Source organism: Peromyscus californicus, unplaced genomic scaffold (genome assembly GCF_007827085.1).
Source record: "Peromyscus californicus insignis strain IS unplaced genomic scaffold, ASM782708v3 Scaffold_4__1_contigs__length_199733344, whole genome shotgun sequence".
In the NCBI taxonomy this organism is placed as follows: domain Eukaryota; kingdom Metazoa; phylum Chordata; class Mammalia; order Rodentia; family Cricetidae; genus Peromyscus; species Peromyscus californicus.
The window spans coordinates 104,833,346-104,847,201 of NW_026294562.1; the positions used below are offsets into that span (position 1 = coordinate 104,833,346).

General features: G+C 56.4%; 1 protein-coding gene across 1 annotated transcript in view; it reads left to right on the forward strand.

The window, feature by feature from the left end:
- Myo7a (myosin VIIA) overlaps window positions 1–13,856 on the forward strand; it is a 71,798-nt gene that overhangs the window by 42,378 nt on the left and 15,564 nt on the right. The window contains exons 22-35 of the mRNA XM_052712902.1: window positions 211–318; window positions 1,480–1,689; window positions 1,830–2,033; window positions 2,270–2,446; window positions 2,852–2,941; window positions 4,006–4,133; window positions 5,608–5,734; window positions 6,376–6,495; window positions 6,851–7,024; window positions 7,770–7,997; window positions 9,232–9,402; window positions 11,696–11,813; window positions 12,483–12,609; window positions 13,146–13,315. Of these exons, the coding sequence (XP_052568862.1) occupies window positions 211–318; window positions 1,480–1,689; window positions 1,830–2,033; window positions 2,270–2,446; window positions 2,852–2,941; window positions 4,006–4,133; window positions 5,608–5,734; window positions 6,376–6,495; window positions 6,851–7,024; window positions 7,770–7,997; window positions 9,232–9,402; window positions 11,696–11,813; window positions 12,483–12,609; window positions 13,146–13,315 (2,152 nt within the window). The remainder of the gene's footprint in view (window positions 1–210; window positions 319–1,479; window positions 1,690–1,829; window positions 2,034–2,269; window positions 2,447–2,851; window positions 2,942–4,005; window positions 4,134–5,607; window positions 5,735–6,375; window positions 6,496–6,850; window positions 7,025–7,769; window positions 7,998–9,231; window positions 9,403–11,695; window positions 11,814–12,482; window positions 12,610–13,145; window positions 13,316–13,856) is intronic.

Genomic DNA, 13,856 nt, shown 5'->3' on the forward strand with positions numbered 1-13,856 from the left:
GAATTTTAAGGAGACGAGGCATATCTGGTCCGGCTCCGGGATCCACAGAGCCCCACCCATGTGTGATCTGGAGACCAACTCAGCTGCCTTGTCTCTTTTTTTGGAAATTCGCCCTCCGTTTCAGAGCTTAGGGGCGATGGGGGTGGGGTGAGGCTGGGCTGTGACAAAGGTTACACGTTTCTGTGTCTGCGTGGCTGCCTCTTTCCTCAGTACCGGCGGCGCCTTGAGGCGGAAAAGATGCGGCTGGCGGAGGAGGAGAAGCTCCGGAAGGAGATGAGCGCCAAGAAAGCCAAGGAGGAGGCAGAGCGGAAGCATCAGGTGAGCCTGGACCCCCGAGCTGTCCTGGGTAGCGGCTCTGCACTCCGACTCCACACTTCTCCTGTCACCTGTCCCTGCTACCCTCCTCCCGCCTAGGAGACACTTCTAGCCCCCTCAGCACACAGCAGCTCAACGCTCACGTGGGGTTTGCCCTGTGGCTGGAGTCAGAGGGCTGTGCCCACAGCACCTTCCTGGTTAGGGATGACACCCAGGGCAAAAGCCTGACGGGGGAGTGACCAGGGTCGTGTAGCCCGACACAAGGCTCCCAGCCACACGTGCCACCGAACACTGAAGTGTGGCTGGTCTAAAAGCCACGGCTAAAATTGGGAGGTGCACACAATGTTATGAAGACGTGGCTGAAGAGGGGAGGGTGTAAGGTACTCGTGTTATTTTTTATATTGATTACACGCTAAGTTGGTATTTGGCAAGTATGGCCCAAATCATTAAAACATCATTAATATTAGTTTTATACATCATTATCATTATTGTTTTGCTTTTTAAGCATGGCTCACAGTAATCTTCTGGTCAACTCTCATACAGTTCCCAGCCCCATGGCCCAGGAGTTCTTGGTTTCTGTGGCCTGGAGACAGGGGAGGATGTGGAGGCAGGGGTGGGCATGGAGGCAGGGGAGGGCATGGAGACAGGGGAGGGCATGGAGACAGGGGAGGGCATGGAGATGGGAGAGTATGGAGGCAGGGGTGGGCATGGAGACAGGGGAGGGCATGGAGGCAGGGGAGGGCATGGAGGCAGGGGTGGGCATGGAAAGGGGTGGGCATGGAGACGGGGGTGGGCATGGAGACAGGGGAGGGCATGGAGGCAGGGGAGGGCATGGAAAGGGGTGGGCATGGAGACGGGGGTGGGCATGGAGACAGGGGAGGGCATGGAGACAGGGGAGGGCATGGAGAAAGGGGTGGACATGGAGACAGGGGAGGGCATGGAGGCAGGGGTGGGCATGGAAAGGGGAGTGCTAGAGGAGGTGTTCTTCTGGTCCAGGGATGCTGGACAGATGGGGGCTGTGAACATACTCATCGTCCCCTGTGTCAGGATCCTGGTGGAGTCGGGGCTGCTCCTGCTGGTCTCTTGGTCTCCCTGAGGACAGCTGTTCTCTGAGGCCATGCTGCTGGGTGCTGGCTTACTTCTTCCGCATCACCCCACCTTCAGGAGCGTCTGGCCCAGCTAGCCCGTGAGGATGCAGAGCGGGAGCTGAAGGAGAAGGAGGAGGCTCGGAGGAAGAAGGAGCTGCTGGAACAGATGGAGAAGGCCCGCCATGAGCCCATCAACCACTCAGATATGGTGGACAAGATGTTTGGCTTCCTGGGGACTTCAAGTGGCCTGCCAGGCCAGGAGGGCCAGGCACCTAGTGGCTTTGAGGTACTAGGGCTTTGGGGCAGGATTTCCTGAGGCATCAAATGCTGGTCTGCAGAGAGGGAGCGGAGACAGCAGTCTAGCTGCCTCTGCTCCGGCCCTGCTGGCTAGAGGGCCCAGCCTAATAGATGGGATCCAACCCCCAGGACCTGGAGCGGGGGCGGAGGGAGATGGTGGAAGAGGACCTGGATGCAGCCCTGCCCCTGCCTGATGAGGATGAGGAGGACCTTTCTGAGTACAAATTCGCCAAATTTGCTGCCACCTACTTCCAGGGCACAACCACGCACTCCTATACCCGGAGGCCCCTCAAGCAGCCACTGCTCTACCATGATGATGAGGGTGACCAGCTGGTGAGGCTGCCTGCGGCCGGGTCACTGCTCACAGGGCTGGGCTGGGGTGGATAGAGGCTACCCTTGGTGGTGGCCAAAGTCTGATAGCCTTTGGCCCAGCACCCAGCCTGGGGTCAGTCTACACTGCAGGTGGCTATCTGTGTCTCCAGCTTCCTTGCCAAGCCTAGGCCCTTTCTATGGCTTGAGCCAGGGCCTCTGTCCTCCCTGGCTGTCTTACATGTGTGCTCCATCCTCAGGCGGCACTGGCTGTCTGGATCACCATCCTCCGGTTCATGGGGGACCTCCCAGAGCCCAAATACCACACAGCCATGAGTGATGGCAGCGAGAAGATCCCTGTGATGACTAAGATCTATGAGACCTTAGGCAAGAAGACATACAAGAGGGAGCTGCAGGCCCTGCAGGGCGAGGGCGAGGTGAGGCCAAGGTGCCCCCAGCTGGCAACTGTCTTCGGCTAGTGGGGATGATGTCTGCGTTGCCAGCCTCGGGGAATCGGCAGAAAGTGTCTCTACCTCATCCCTGCTCCAGTCCCTGGCCCTCCTCCATCTACTTGTAGGAATAATGTGTAATAGTTTGCCAACTGTAAAGTGCTCATCATCTCAGTGGGGGTGAGGGTAGAGAGTGGCTTGCACCTGGTGAGCATCTGTGTGGAAACACACAGACACACACACACACACACACACACACACACACACACACACACACCCCATAGCCCCACTGTCCAGAGGTCACATCCTTGCTTTCTGTCACAAACACACACACACACACACACCCCATAGCCCCACTGTCCAGAGGTCACATCCTTGCTTTCTGTCACACAGGCCCAGCTCCCTGAGGGGCAGAAGAAAAGCAGTGTGAGACACAAATTGGTGCACTTGACTCTGAAGAAGAAGTCCAAACTCACAGAAGAGGTAAGAACAGACCTCAGGGCCTGGTGGCCCTTCAGGGCTTCTTTGGGTAGTCAGACGGGGGGCTCTGGGAGCGGGATCAGGAGGAGGAGTGGACGGTGCCTTTCTCTTCTGCACAGCACAGCGTTGGAGCAATCATTGGACAGGAATGAATGGAAAAGGGGTGGGGGCTTCCTGGGCAGGAGGAAGAATGAGGAGGAGCCAAGCACACACATGACCAGAAGGCGACTTCTTGCTAACACAGGCACCATGCATTTCATCCCAGGACTTCTCAGTCTGGGGGCAGATTTCTGTGATAGTCTTCTCAGTTTTGGTACTACCATCCATCAGTCCATCCCTCACCTTCTGAGGCTACCAAGGCCTTGTACCAGGGGCTGACTAGCCTGGGGGAGCTGGGACAGACAGACATGGGCTCAGGAGATGTGAGGACCTTGCATGGCCCTCTGTCTATGATGGAGGTTCTCTCACTGCATCCGAGTGCAATGTGGGGCTGCTTCTGAGGCTGTGTGAGGCCGGAAGAAACATACATCTCCTGAGAACCAGATCTGAGGCTGGCTGTCGGGGCCAGGGGCCTTGGTTACCAGGTGGTTGTAAACCAGGGTGTACTTTGGTGCCATGGCTGTGAGGTGGTGGTTCCGATCAGAGTCAGGGATGGGACATATCCTGGCTGAAAAGGTTTCCCTAGGGTGGGAACTGAGGTTCAAGGGGCCAAGGAGGTCACAGAGGAGAATTTATCCTTGAAGCAGATGGCATCAGCCTGCTGCTCCCAGCACGTGGCCTAGTTCTTAGTCTTTAGGGATGCAGTAAGGACAGGCTCAGTGGCCATCCTCGCATGCACTTGCTTCCTGTGGGGTACCCGGCAGGGGCAGCACCCCGTCTGTACATCTGGCTGCTCCCTGTGGGGTACCTGGCAGGGGCAGCACCCCGTCTGTACATCTGGCTGCTCCCTGTGGGGTACCTGGCAGGGGCAGCACCCCGTCTGTACATCTGGCTGCTCCCTGTGGGGTACCTGGCAGGGGCGGCACCCCAGCCTCCCTGTTCTACCCAAGCCTGTCTCCGCGGCCTAGGTGACCAAGAGGCTGCACGATGGGGAATCCACAGTGCAGGGCAACAGCATGCTGGAGGACCGGCCCACCTCGAACCTGGAGAAGCTGCACTTCATCATCGGCAATGGCATCCTGCGGCCCGCACTGCGGTCAGTACCCGACAGGCAGTGGGCTGCTGTGGCTGGGCACCTCTAGGCAGGGTCTGTTGGTGGCGGTAATGGCTCCATCACTTTAGACACAGACAAAGCAAAAAGGGCTAGTTTAGCTGTTGCTGGTTAGTCATGTGACCCTAACCTGTCTCTGCCATCTTTCTACGCCTTATCTGTAAAGGTGGAGTAAGCACGGTGCTTGGGGGAAGGCAGAGCTGTGGGGGAAGGCAGTGAGCGGAAGAGCTGTCCGTAACCGGCAGCTGCGGTCATCACGGCCCCACGTGAGCTTCCTGCTCTAACCCCCTTGCTGCTGCTGGCTCTCCTTCCGTGCAGCTGGCCCAGACCAAGGTCGGGGTTACTGTGGGGAGCACATCTTCTGTCTGTTGGTTGGATGGGGTCGGTCGGGCCAGAGATTCCAGCACAGGGTTCCCAGGGCAAGGTGGGACCTCAAGGAGCCATGCCAGTTTGACTTACAGGCCTGATGGTCGATCTGAGGGCTGCCTGTCTACTTTGGATATTTAAAATGGCCCTTGTTTTAGGAAGTGATTTGGGTCATGGGCAGAATGTGTGTATGTGTATGTATTATTTTGTCACAATGAAGAGATGACAACTTGAAAGTTCGTTGGTTCATGAACTCTCAAAAAGACGCTACTGAATTAGATAATCCTGCCTCCTGCCTGGCACTGTCCTCATAGAAGAGGAGCAGTGAACACCTCTGGTAGTCACCACATCACTCTGTGTGTGTGTGTGTGTATGTGTGTGTGTGTGTGTGTGTGTGTGTCTGTCTGTCTGTCTGCCTGTCTGTCTGTGTCCTGGGTAAGCACTTTCGGAGCTCAAAGCTCCCAGGATAGAGGAAATGCTGCTAAGAGCAGATGTTTTCGGCTCAGTACAAATGTGATCCATGCCACTTTAGTAGTCAGTACTGGAGAGATGTGACCGGAGAGTCAGTCTCTGCTCATGGCCCTGAGACACTCCCAAGTGCCTGGCTTGTTTCTGCTGCGTCAGTCTGTGGGGGCCCCTGCTCAGGCTACCTCGGTGGCTGGGGGCTAGGCAGGGCCAGGCTGGTACTTCTTATTTGAACTTGTATTAGGATACAGGTTACTTTGTGGATGGCGAACCCTATCAGGAGCTTTTTTTTTGGTTTTTCGAGACAGGGTTTCTCTGTGTAGCTTTGCGCCTTTCCTCGAACTCACTTGGTAGCCCAGGCTGGCCTCGAACTCACAGAGATCCGCCGGCCTCTGCCTCCCGAGTGCTGGGATTAAAGGCGTGCGCCACCACCGCCCGGCATCTATCAGGAGCTTTTGCTAGATCTTGGCCAGGCCTTATTCCTGATGACCCCCGAATCGAAAGAGCCTGTGCCCAGCCTTCCCACTTGGCTCACCTCTGTCTCCTGGCAAGCCTCGGGCTGGATGGTGGGAACATCTGTGATGCGGAGGAGTGACTGGGTGTCACTCTGAGGCACTGTCCCCACCAGGGATGAGATCTACTGCCAGATCAGCAAGCAGCTCACCCACAACCCATCCAAGAGCAGCTACGCCAGGGGCTGGATCCTCGTGTCTCTCTGCGTGGGCTGCTTCGCCCCCTCGGAGAAGTTCGTTAAGGTAGGGGTGTGGTCTGGGGTGGGAAGGGTGCAGGGCCGCTCTATGCTGTGACAGACAGAACAGGCATGTGGCATGTGCTGTCTAGTGCCCCAAAATATTCCTCACGTGAGATTCTAAGACTTCTCAGAATAGGAAATGCCCACTGTGGGGACAGAGCCCCTCCTAGGTCCCTGAAGGTCTCACACCCCCTGCCCAGCCCCCTCCTCTCAGTTCCCCTTTGCCAGGTGACCAGCACTTGGCTCTGTCAGCCCTACTCTGCAGAGGTCAAGTGTGACAGGGATGCGTCCTGAGCATCCTGAACATGGATCTTGGGATAAGCACTTCAGTATCACTCTGTGCCAGGTTCTGGGTGCTAGTTGGGTGCCATGAGGGTGGAGGGAGGTGGGGGAGGCCAAATGGGGCCCTGGAGGAGAGCAGCAGCTGCAATAGAGATTGCAGAAGGCAGGAGAGATGATTGACCACATGGCCTTGCCACCAAGCCGCAGGGCACGCACTTGATTCCAGGGGTGGCAGGAGCAGACCTAGAAAAGAGGGCTGCAGGTGGGCCTGCTGGAGCAGCAGGTCCCAGGTGTGCCTGGATGGACTGTGGGCTGCTGCGGCGGCTAGGGTGGAGACTGCCTCATGGAGTCCCCTCTCTGCAGTACCTACGGAACTTCATCCACGGGGGCCCACCTGGCTATGCCCCGTACTGTGAGGAGCGCCTGAGGAGGACCTTTGTCAATGGGACTCGGACACAGCCACCCAGCTGGCTGGAGCTGCAGGTTGGCAAGACTCACGTGACATGCACGTGGGCACGTGTTCTCTGGCGCCCCAGAAACACGCTTCATGTGGGATTCTAGGACGCCTTGAGAATATGAAAGCCCCGAAGTGCCATTGATTCTTTCTGCCTGTCTTATGCCCACGGAACTTAGTCAAGGCCATGCTCCTGCAGTTCTCTCCTCCTAGCCTTGGGTCCCTGGCTCAAGACATCTAAATGTCCCCTCGGGGTGGATACCTGTGACAGATCCAGGTGGTGTCCCTGTGGGATGCTGGGGGTGTGGGGGTCAGCTCCAGCCCCATAGGCAGCCAGAGCATAGAGAGAATGAAGAGGCCACAGATCCCCTTGGTTATCCTCAGGCCACCAAGTCCAAGAAACCCATCATGTTGCCTGTGACCTTCATGGACGGGACCACTAAGACTCTGCTAACGGATTCAGCAACCACGGCCAAGGAGCTGTGCAACGCCCTGGCTGACAAGGTTTCGCTCAAGGACCGCTTTGGCTTCTCCCTCTACATCGCGCTATTTGATAAGGTAAGGTGGACCAAGCCTAGCACAGTACTGTGCTGCCACCTGCTGGCTCCGGTGTTCGCACGTGGGCCACTTAAGGCCCCCAGGGAACTGGAGGTGTTACCAGAGTTATGGGAATGGTGTAAAGCTCTTGGGCATCTGGTACCCCACGGTCTGAGGTCCAGGCTCGCTCCAACCACAGGTGCTCAGGGGGAGGCACCGTCTCTTGATGCTAAATAAGGAGAAAGATGGGTTGACGAGCAGGCCACTCCGCTTCCCAGGGTCACGCTCACTGCTGTGATGTGTAAAGGGTCTACTCAGCCACTGGTCCTTCCTTTCCACATTTTCCCAGCTGTGTGAGTTCCTCTGGCTCGGGTGCACAGTCTTTTCTGCTGATCTAGGCCTGGGACTTTGGAGTTTCCTCTGCCACCGGACAGACTCAGGGACAGGACCTCATGGTTGGGCATAGTTTGCCTGGTTTTTTCCTCACCAATCGGCCCCTCCAGTGACGGTTTGCTTAACAGCATCCCTCACTCTGAGAAAAAAAAGGACTCCCCTGTACACATGCTTGATATTGAGCCTTGAAAGGCTGTCACTGTGCATGCCACATGCTGGCTGAGAACTTGTGCCTGGGATCAGCCTCCCAGGGGACTTAGGACACATTCCAGCCTCCTCTGGGCCTTAGGCCTCTGTCTCCACTCATGCAGTTGACACAGAGGATGGACCTTTGAAGTCCTTTGATTCTGTGTCTTCTCTCCTCCGCTCACAGGTGTCCTCCCTGGGCAGTGGCAGTGACCACGTCATGGACGCAATCTCCCAGTGTGAGCAGTATGCCAAGGAGCAGGGCGCACAGGAGCGCAACGCTCCGTGGAGGCTCTTCTTTAGAAAGGAGGTCTTCACACCCTGGCACAACCCCTCAGAGGACAACGTGGCCACCAACCTCATCTACCAGCAGGTGGTGCGAGGAGTGAAGTTTGGGGAGTACAGGTGTGAGAAGGTGAGTGGGGTGCACGAGCCACAGGAAACTGTGGCTACCTGTGTGCTACCCACGGGCTAAGGGCTGTTGTCTCTGAGAATGGTCCGATGGCAGTTGGACATTTCCCAGGCTCCTTTTCGATTCAGTGCTACTTAACTTCACATGAGTTTTGTGGAGAGGGCGCTTGGAAAGCGATCCCGATTCCCCAGTGGAAGGGGTCTATGCACTCTGCAGCACAGGCCATGATACTTGTCCTCGCTGGTGGACGTACTAGCGGTGTGATCCTTAGTCTAGGAACTGCTCTGAAGGAGAAGATCCTCTCATGTAAACCGGGGTCTGCGGGTGTGTATAGGTTTATCTCCTTCTTAAGACAGAATTGGGAGTCTCGGTTTTGAAGATAATGGTGATGCTGCCGGTACCTGTGGCTCTGTTGGTGACGGCAGGATGAAGATAGACATAGTGTTGATGTTGCTCCTTGTTGGTGATGATGGTAGTGCTGATGCTGCTGATGGTGTTTATTGGTGTTGGTGGCAAAGGTGGCATTGGTGATAATGGTAGTGGTGGTGGTGATGGTGTGCGTGTTGATAAGTTAATATCCAGAGTATTTTAAAGCCACCATGCTGGCTACTAAACTCTCCACTCATTGGGAAATAGAAGTTGCCTACAAGGCTTCTGAGAGCCTCCTCTATCACCCCTGCTCCTATACAGAAACCCCAGGAGCCCCAGGGAAGTCCTCCCCTGCTGCTGGGCACCAGCCTAGGCAGAGAAGGGCCCAGCCCATGCCAGATTCTCCCCCGGCTCTCTGAAGCAGAGCCATGTTGTTACCACATTGAGTCTTCCCAGGGAGACAGTGATGGTGACGGAGATGGTGACAGTGACCGTGCTCCCCATCAGACCGTCTCCAGAGTCCTACTCTTGGAGACAGGCGTTTCTTTTCTTTGAGACTTTCAGCCCAAGTGGCTTTCATGCAGGGCTGAGCTGTAGTGTCTGGCCATCACCAACAGGTGGTGCTCTCTTTCGCTCGGTTTATGTGCCCCTGGACAGAAGCCAACTCTGTGCTGGTGCCAAGGGGACCAGGATGGGGCAAGAGTGTGGTTGTGGGCTTCGGGATCTCACAGCTGCCCTGTGCAGAGAAGAGCGTGACACATGGAGAGCACAGGGTCCTGAGGGTCCGGGTTCCCAAGCTACTGGAGGCACGCCTGGGAGGGGGCCTGGCAGGGCATTCCCAGGGCTCTGACTGAGGGCCCCTCCTCAGGAGGATGACCTGGCTGAGCTGGCCTCCCAGCAGTACTTTGTGGACTATGGTTCTGAGATGATTCTGGAGCGTCTGCTGAGCCTCGTGCCCACTTACATCCCTGACCGCGAGATCACGCCCCTGAAGACTCTTGAGAAGTGGGCACAGCTGGCCATTGCTGCCCACAAGAAGGTAGGAAGAGGGGGGGGCTCAGAGGAGGAGGAGCACTGAGCATCCAAGGCATCACAGTTGGCATCTGATGTCTTAGGGCCTCCCGCCCTCACCCCGCCCACTACCCTGGACATCATTCATATGTGTCTTCTGTCACTCCCTCTGGGCTGGGTACATGGGACACAGAAGGCTCAAAGCTGGTCCTCTGGCCTCTTAAGGGATCCTTGGGGTCATGGATTCTGAGGGTGACCTCTCCAGTTGCTTACAATGCTGTGCTTTCTGAGTGACCACACAGGGCTGATAATGGGGATTGTCTAGGAACTGTACCCTCCTTTTTTCCTAAAAGCTACAGTACCTTTCTGCTAGGGAACTCTGGGAACAGGCTCCTGCCATGCTCCTTGTTTGAAGTCCCAGGCCATGACCTGATATGGGAAGTTCCCTCTGGAGCCAAGGGGACTGCTGAAGTAGAGAAAAAGCAGTAGTGGACATGGGCTGTGGTGAGGCATCCAAGCACCTTTCTCCTCCAAGGCCTGGCCATACCAGAGCAGACTAGGTCTAGCCTAAGCTACTGGAGGTCCCCATGGATATAGTTTCTCATACCGTACAGATACCTCATACCCTACAGATACCCTCTCCCTCACCCTGGTGTCCTGTGGTACCTTCCACTCACCCTCTCACTTTCTCTGGTCAGCTCCCTGTAGGCCCTCCTGGTCCTAAGTGCCCCTACAAGGGTTTCCTCCTCCAGGCTTGGTCCTCCATCCTCTGGAGTGTCTCTTTCCTGTGTCTCTCCATCTCCCAGGAGAAAAACCTCTTCTCCTTGGCCATCTCTTCTTGCTCCCTTGACATCTGGCAGGTTATGGAAGCCTGTCCACTTTGCCTCCCAGACAGCATCTCTGCCACCCTGGCTGCCCCAGTATTTATTTCCAGCAAGGCATGTGTGTGTGGCTGCTTTGGGTGGTGTGGTGGTATTCATTTTACTGTGTAGTCAGGCCTTCGGGACACGGTCGTGAGTGGGACAGACATGCTCTTCTTGCATCCACAGCTGAGTTCTCTTTCCCTGGATCACAGCACCTCTGAGTGTATGTCCCAGTGCCCCAGGCTCTTCTGCCCTAGACAGACATGAAGGTGAATGCTTTCCAGCAGGTGGGAAGAAGCCACACTGTGCACATGGGAACCACAGACATTTCCTCGTTGATGTGGGGCTTGGGGCTGAAGTCAGGGTGCTTGCTGTTGGTCTGGGTTCCCCTGAGGTCCCCCACGCTTGCTCCTTATTATCCCCTCTGTGGTCACATGCACTTGAGACTTAATTGCCTCTTCCCATGAGGAGATGGCCTGTTGGGATAGGGCCCTGGGAGAGACCCCATGTTAACCACTTCTTACTGACTTACTCTTCAAATGTGCGTCCTGGGATGAGAAGACTCGGACACAAGGATTCAGAGGGGGAGAAAGATCCTGAAGCAATACAGAGAAGTTGCAAGTTGAGGGCCCTCGGCTGCCATGTTTGCTTCCCCTGGACTTGCTGGTGGCTACCCACCTTCTGCTCTGTGGCTGTCTCTCCACACACGTGCACATGGTTGTTTCCGGAACACTTTGAGATTTAGTTCTTTGCATCAAACTCTCAGCCAGTGCTTACTGTCCTTGGCCTGAGATCGCATTGGCCACTCTGTGGGTGTCGGTGAACTACGTGTGGTTGGCATAGCATTTTTATCTGGGGCTGGGTCTCTGTATTGTCAAGGCCATGTGTTCATTTGGATCCCTCGATACTGCTCCAGGACCCTAGAGTTCTTCCAGGAAACGGAATGTTGATGCTTGCTCCGTGACAGGAGTATCGCAGCAGCTCTTGCTGATGGACCTGCCCTCCAGGCCCATCCTTCTCTTATTCTCTGACTCTGCTCACTCCTCGACCTGCTTATCCAGCCTTGTAGAAACCCACTCTCGGGACCTGGCTTTCTGTGCCATGATGCCACATCTTCCCTCTGTTCTCATGGCTCCCCACACAGCACGTGCCTCCCACTGAGCCTGACGGTGGTCTCCCAGTGGCTCACCAGAGCCCTTGGCTGGGCCGCAGCATTGGGAACTCCCTGAGGGCGGCAGCTACGTTGCTGCCCCCTCCTCCCCAACCCCCCCCCCGCCCCTTTGTGCCTGGGACCTGCACAGAAACAGACTTGTAAGAGCTCCGATGCTGGGTGGATAGGAGGAGGCAGTTCAGCAGGGGTGTCTGTGGGCTGATGGGAGCAGAAGCCCCGAACAGGGTTAGCTTGTTCTAGAGCCTGCCCACTGCCCTTTGATCTTTATCCCACTCTGTCCCCTGCAGGGAATTTATGCCCAGAGGAGAACTGATGCCCAGAAGGTCAAAGAAGATGTGGTCAACTATGCCCGCTTCAAGTGGCCCTTGCTCTTCTCCAGGTTTTATGAAGCCTACAAATTCTCAGGTATCTGCCCATCTCTCAGCCCTGGCTGTGACCCCAGCCACGCAGAGGGAGGGTGGTTATCTTTCTGTAGGTGCGTGGTGTTCTGAGGTCCTACTGCTGAGGGACTATGGGGGGGTGTGCAGTTGGTAATGACTAGTAGGTGATGCTCATGGCCCCCACTATACATAGAAAAGGGTAGCCAGGTTATAGTAGGGCTGTTCTGTTGGGCTGTTTCCAACAGAGGTTAGGTGGTTGTGGCTGAGCGGAAGTGACTGTGGCTGGTCTGGTTCCCGTGGCCCATCAGCTCTACGTGTGTCTGTGGTCATTGCTGGGCATGTGCTCCGTGTGAGCCCTGAGCTGATTCTGGGCTTCCCAGAATTGCCAGGTGTCAGAGCCACAGGCAACCCTGGGGTTCAGGTGTGTGACTTCTCCCCACGTCTCACCTTGGTGCAGGACAGGGACCAGAGGGAGGAAGGGGACTGAGACCGTCTCTGGAGCCAGCCTCCTCTTCCCACCTCTTCTTGGCTTTTACCTTGCAAGGCAGCCATGGTTAGCCCCACTCTCCCTCTCTGTAAGCCAGGACTCAGGACCCTCCTGCCAAAGACACCTCCCTGTAGTCATGAGGATTAGGGAGGAGCTGGGCCCAAGATCAGGGAGGCCACCCTTTCAGAGCCTCTGTCACTGTCCCAGGCCCTCCCCTCCCCAAGAGTGACGTCATTGTGGCTGTCAACTGGACGGGTGTCTACTTCGTGGATGAGCAGGAGCAGGTGCTTCTGGAGCTGTCCTTCCCAGAGATCATGGCTGTGTCCAGCAGTAGGTGGGGATGGCCGCCAGGGCACAGAGTGATGGGAGAGAGGTGCAGCACCTGGGGTTTGGGACACAATCAGTGGTACCAATGGGGAGCTTTGCCAGCTGAGAAGCATGCAGAGGATGGTGGGGTCCTGGAATAGCCACTTTCCATGGTGTAGTGCAGTCCAGAGCATCTGTCTGGGGTCAGTGGGAATGCATACAATGAGTACAGGGAGGACTTCCTGGTGGAAGAGGCATCTAGGCTGGGCCTTGAAGGGTAAATAAGGACATAGATAGGCAATGAGCAGTGCACTGGACCAGAATGGACACTTCTGGACCAGACCTAACTGTAGTCATGACTATGTCTGCCTCAGTGGGCCAGGCCTTGCCTGGTCAGGGCACTGTCGGGTGTCTGGGCCACTCTGACAGGCTGGCCTTGGTCCCCTTCAGGGAGTGCCGCATCTTGCTCTCACTGGGCTGCTCTGACCTGGGCTGTGCTACTTGTCACTCAGGCTGGGCAGGGCTGACCCCGGCTGGACCCTGTTCTTCGTGTTGGTCCTGTAGGGGAGCAAAACTGATGGCCCCCAGCTTCACACTGGCCACCATCAAAGGGGACGAGTACACCTTCACATCTAGCAATGCCGAGGACATCCGTGACCTGGTGGTCACCTTTCTGGAGGGACTCCGGAAGAGGTCGAAGTATGTGGTGGCACTGCAGGACAACCCCAACCCTGGTGAGTGACCAGTGATGTGGGTGCTCAGAGGTGGTGGGCACGCTGTACAACCGGCCTGACTCTCACCATACGGCGGGTGGCTGGGCCTTATTATCACCTTTTCTAGACACCAGGCCCGGGGCAGAGCTGCCTTTCCCTGCGGTCCATGGAACACTGCCCCCTCCCCTTCTTCTAGGACTGTAACTTACCTCCCACCAACGGCTCCAAGTCATTGGGGGTCCTCCACACCTGAGAATACAGTGGCACCCCTGCTGAGCAATATGGAGCCCAGACTCGGTGGGGAGGGAAGCGGAAACAGTGGTGGCCCCGAGATAGCACAGTGACAGTGACAAAGGCTGTGGGAACTTGGAGGTCAGACTCTCCATGCAGTCTGGTCCAGGGAAGGGCATCAGTGAGCAGGGGTCTGAGGCAGAGGGCGGAGAAGACCCATGCGCAGAGGCAGGAGAAAGTCCGTGTGTCCAAAACTACATTGCATTGGCCTGATTAAAAACAAAAACAAAAACAAGGGAGGAGCAAGGCCAGAAGTGAGGAGGAAGGAGAT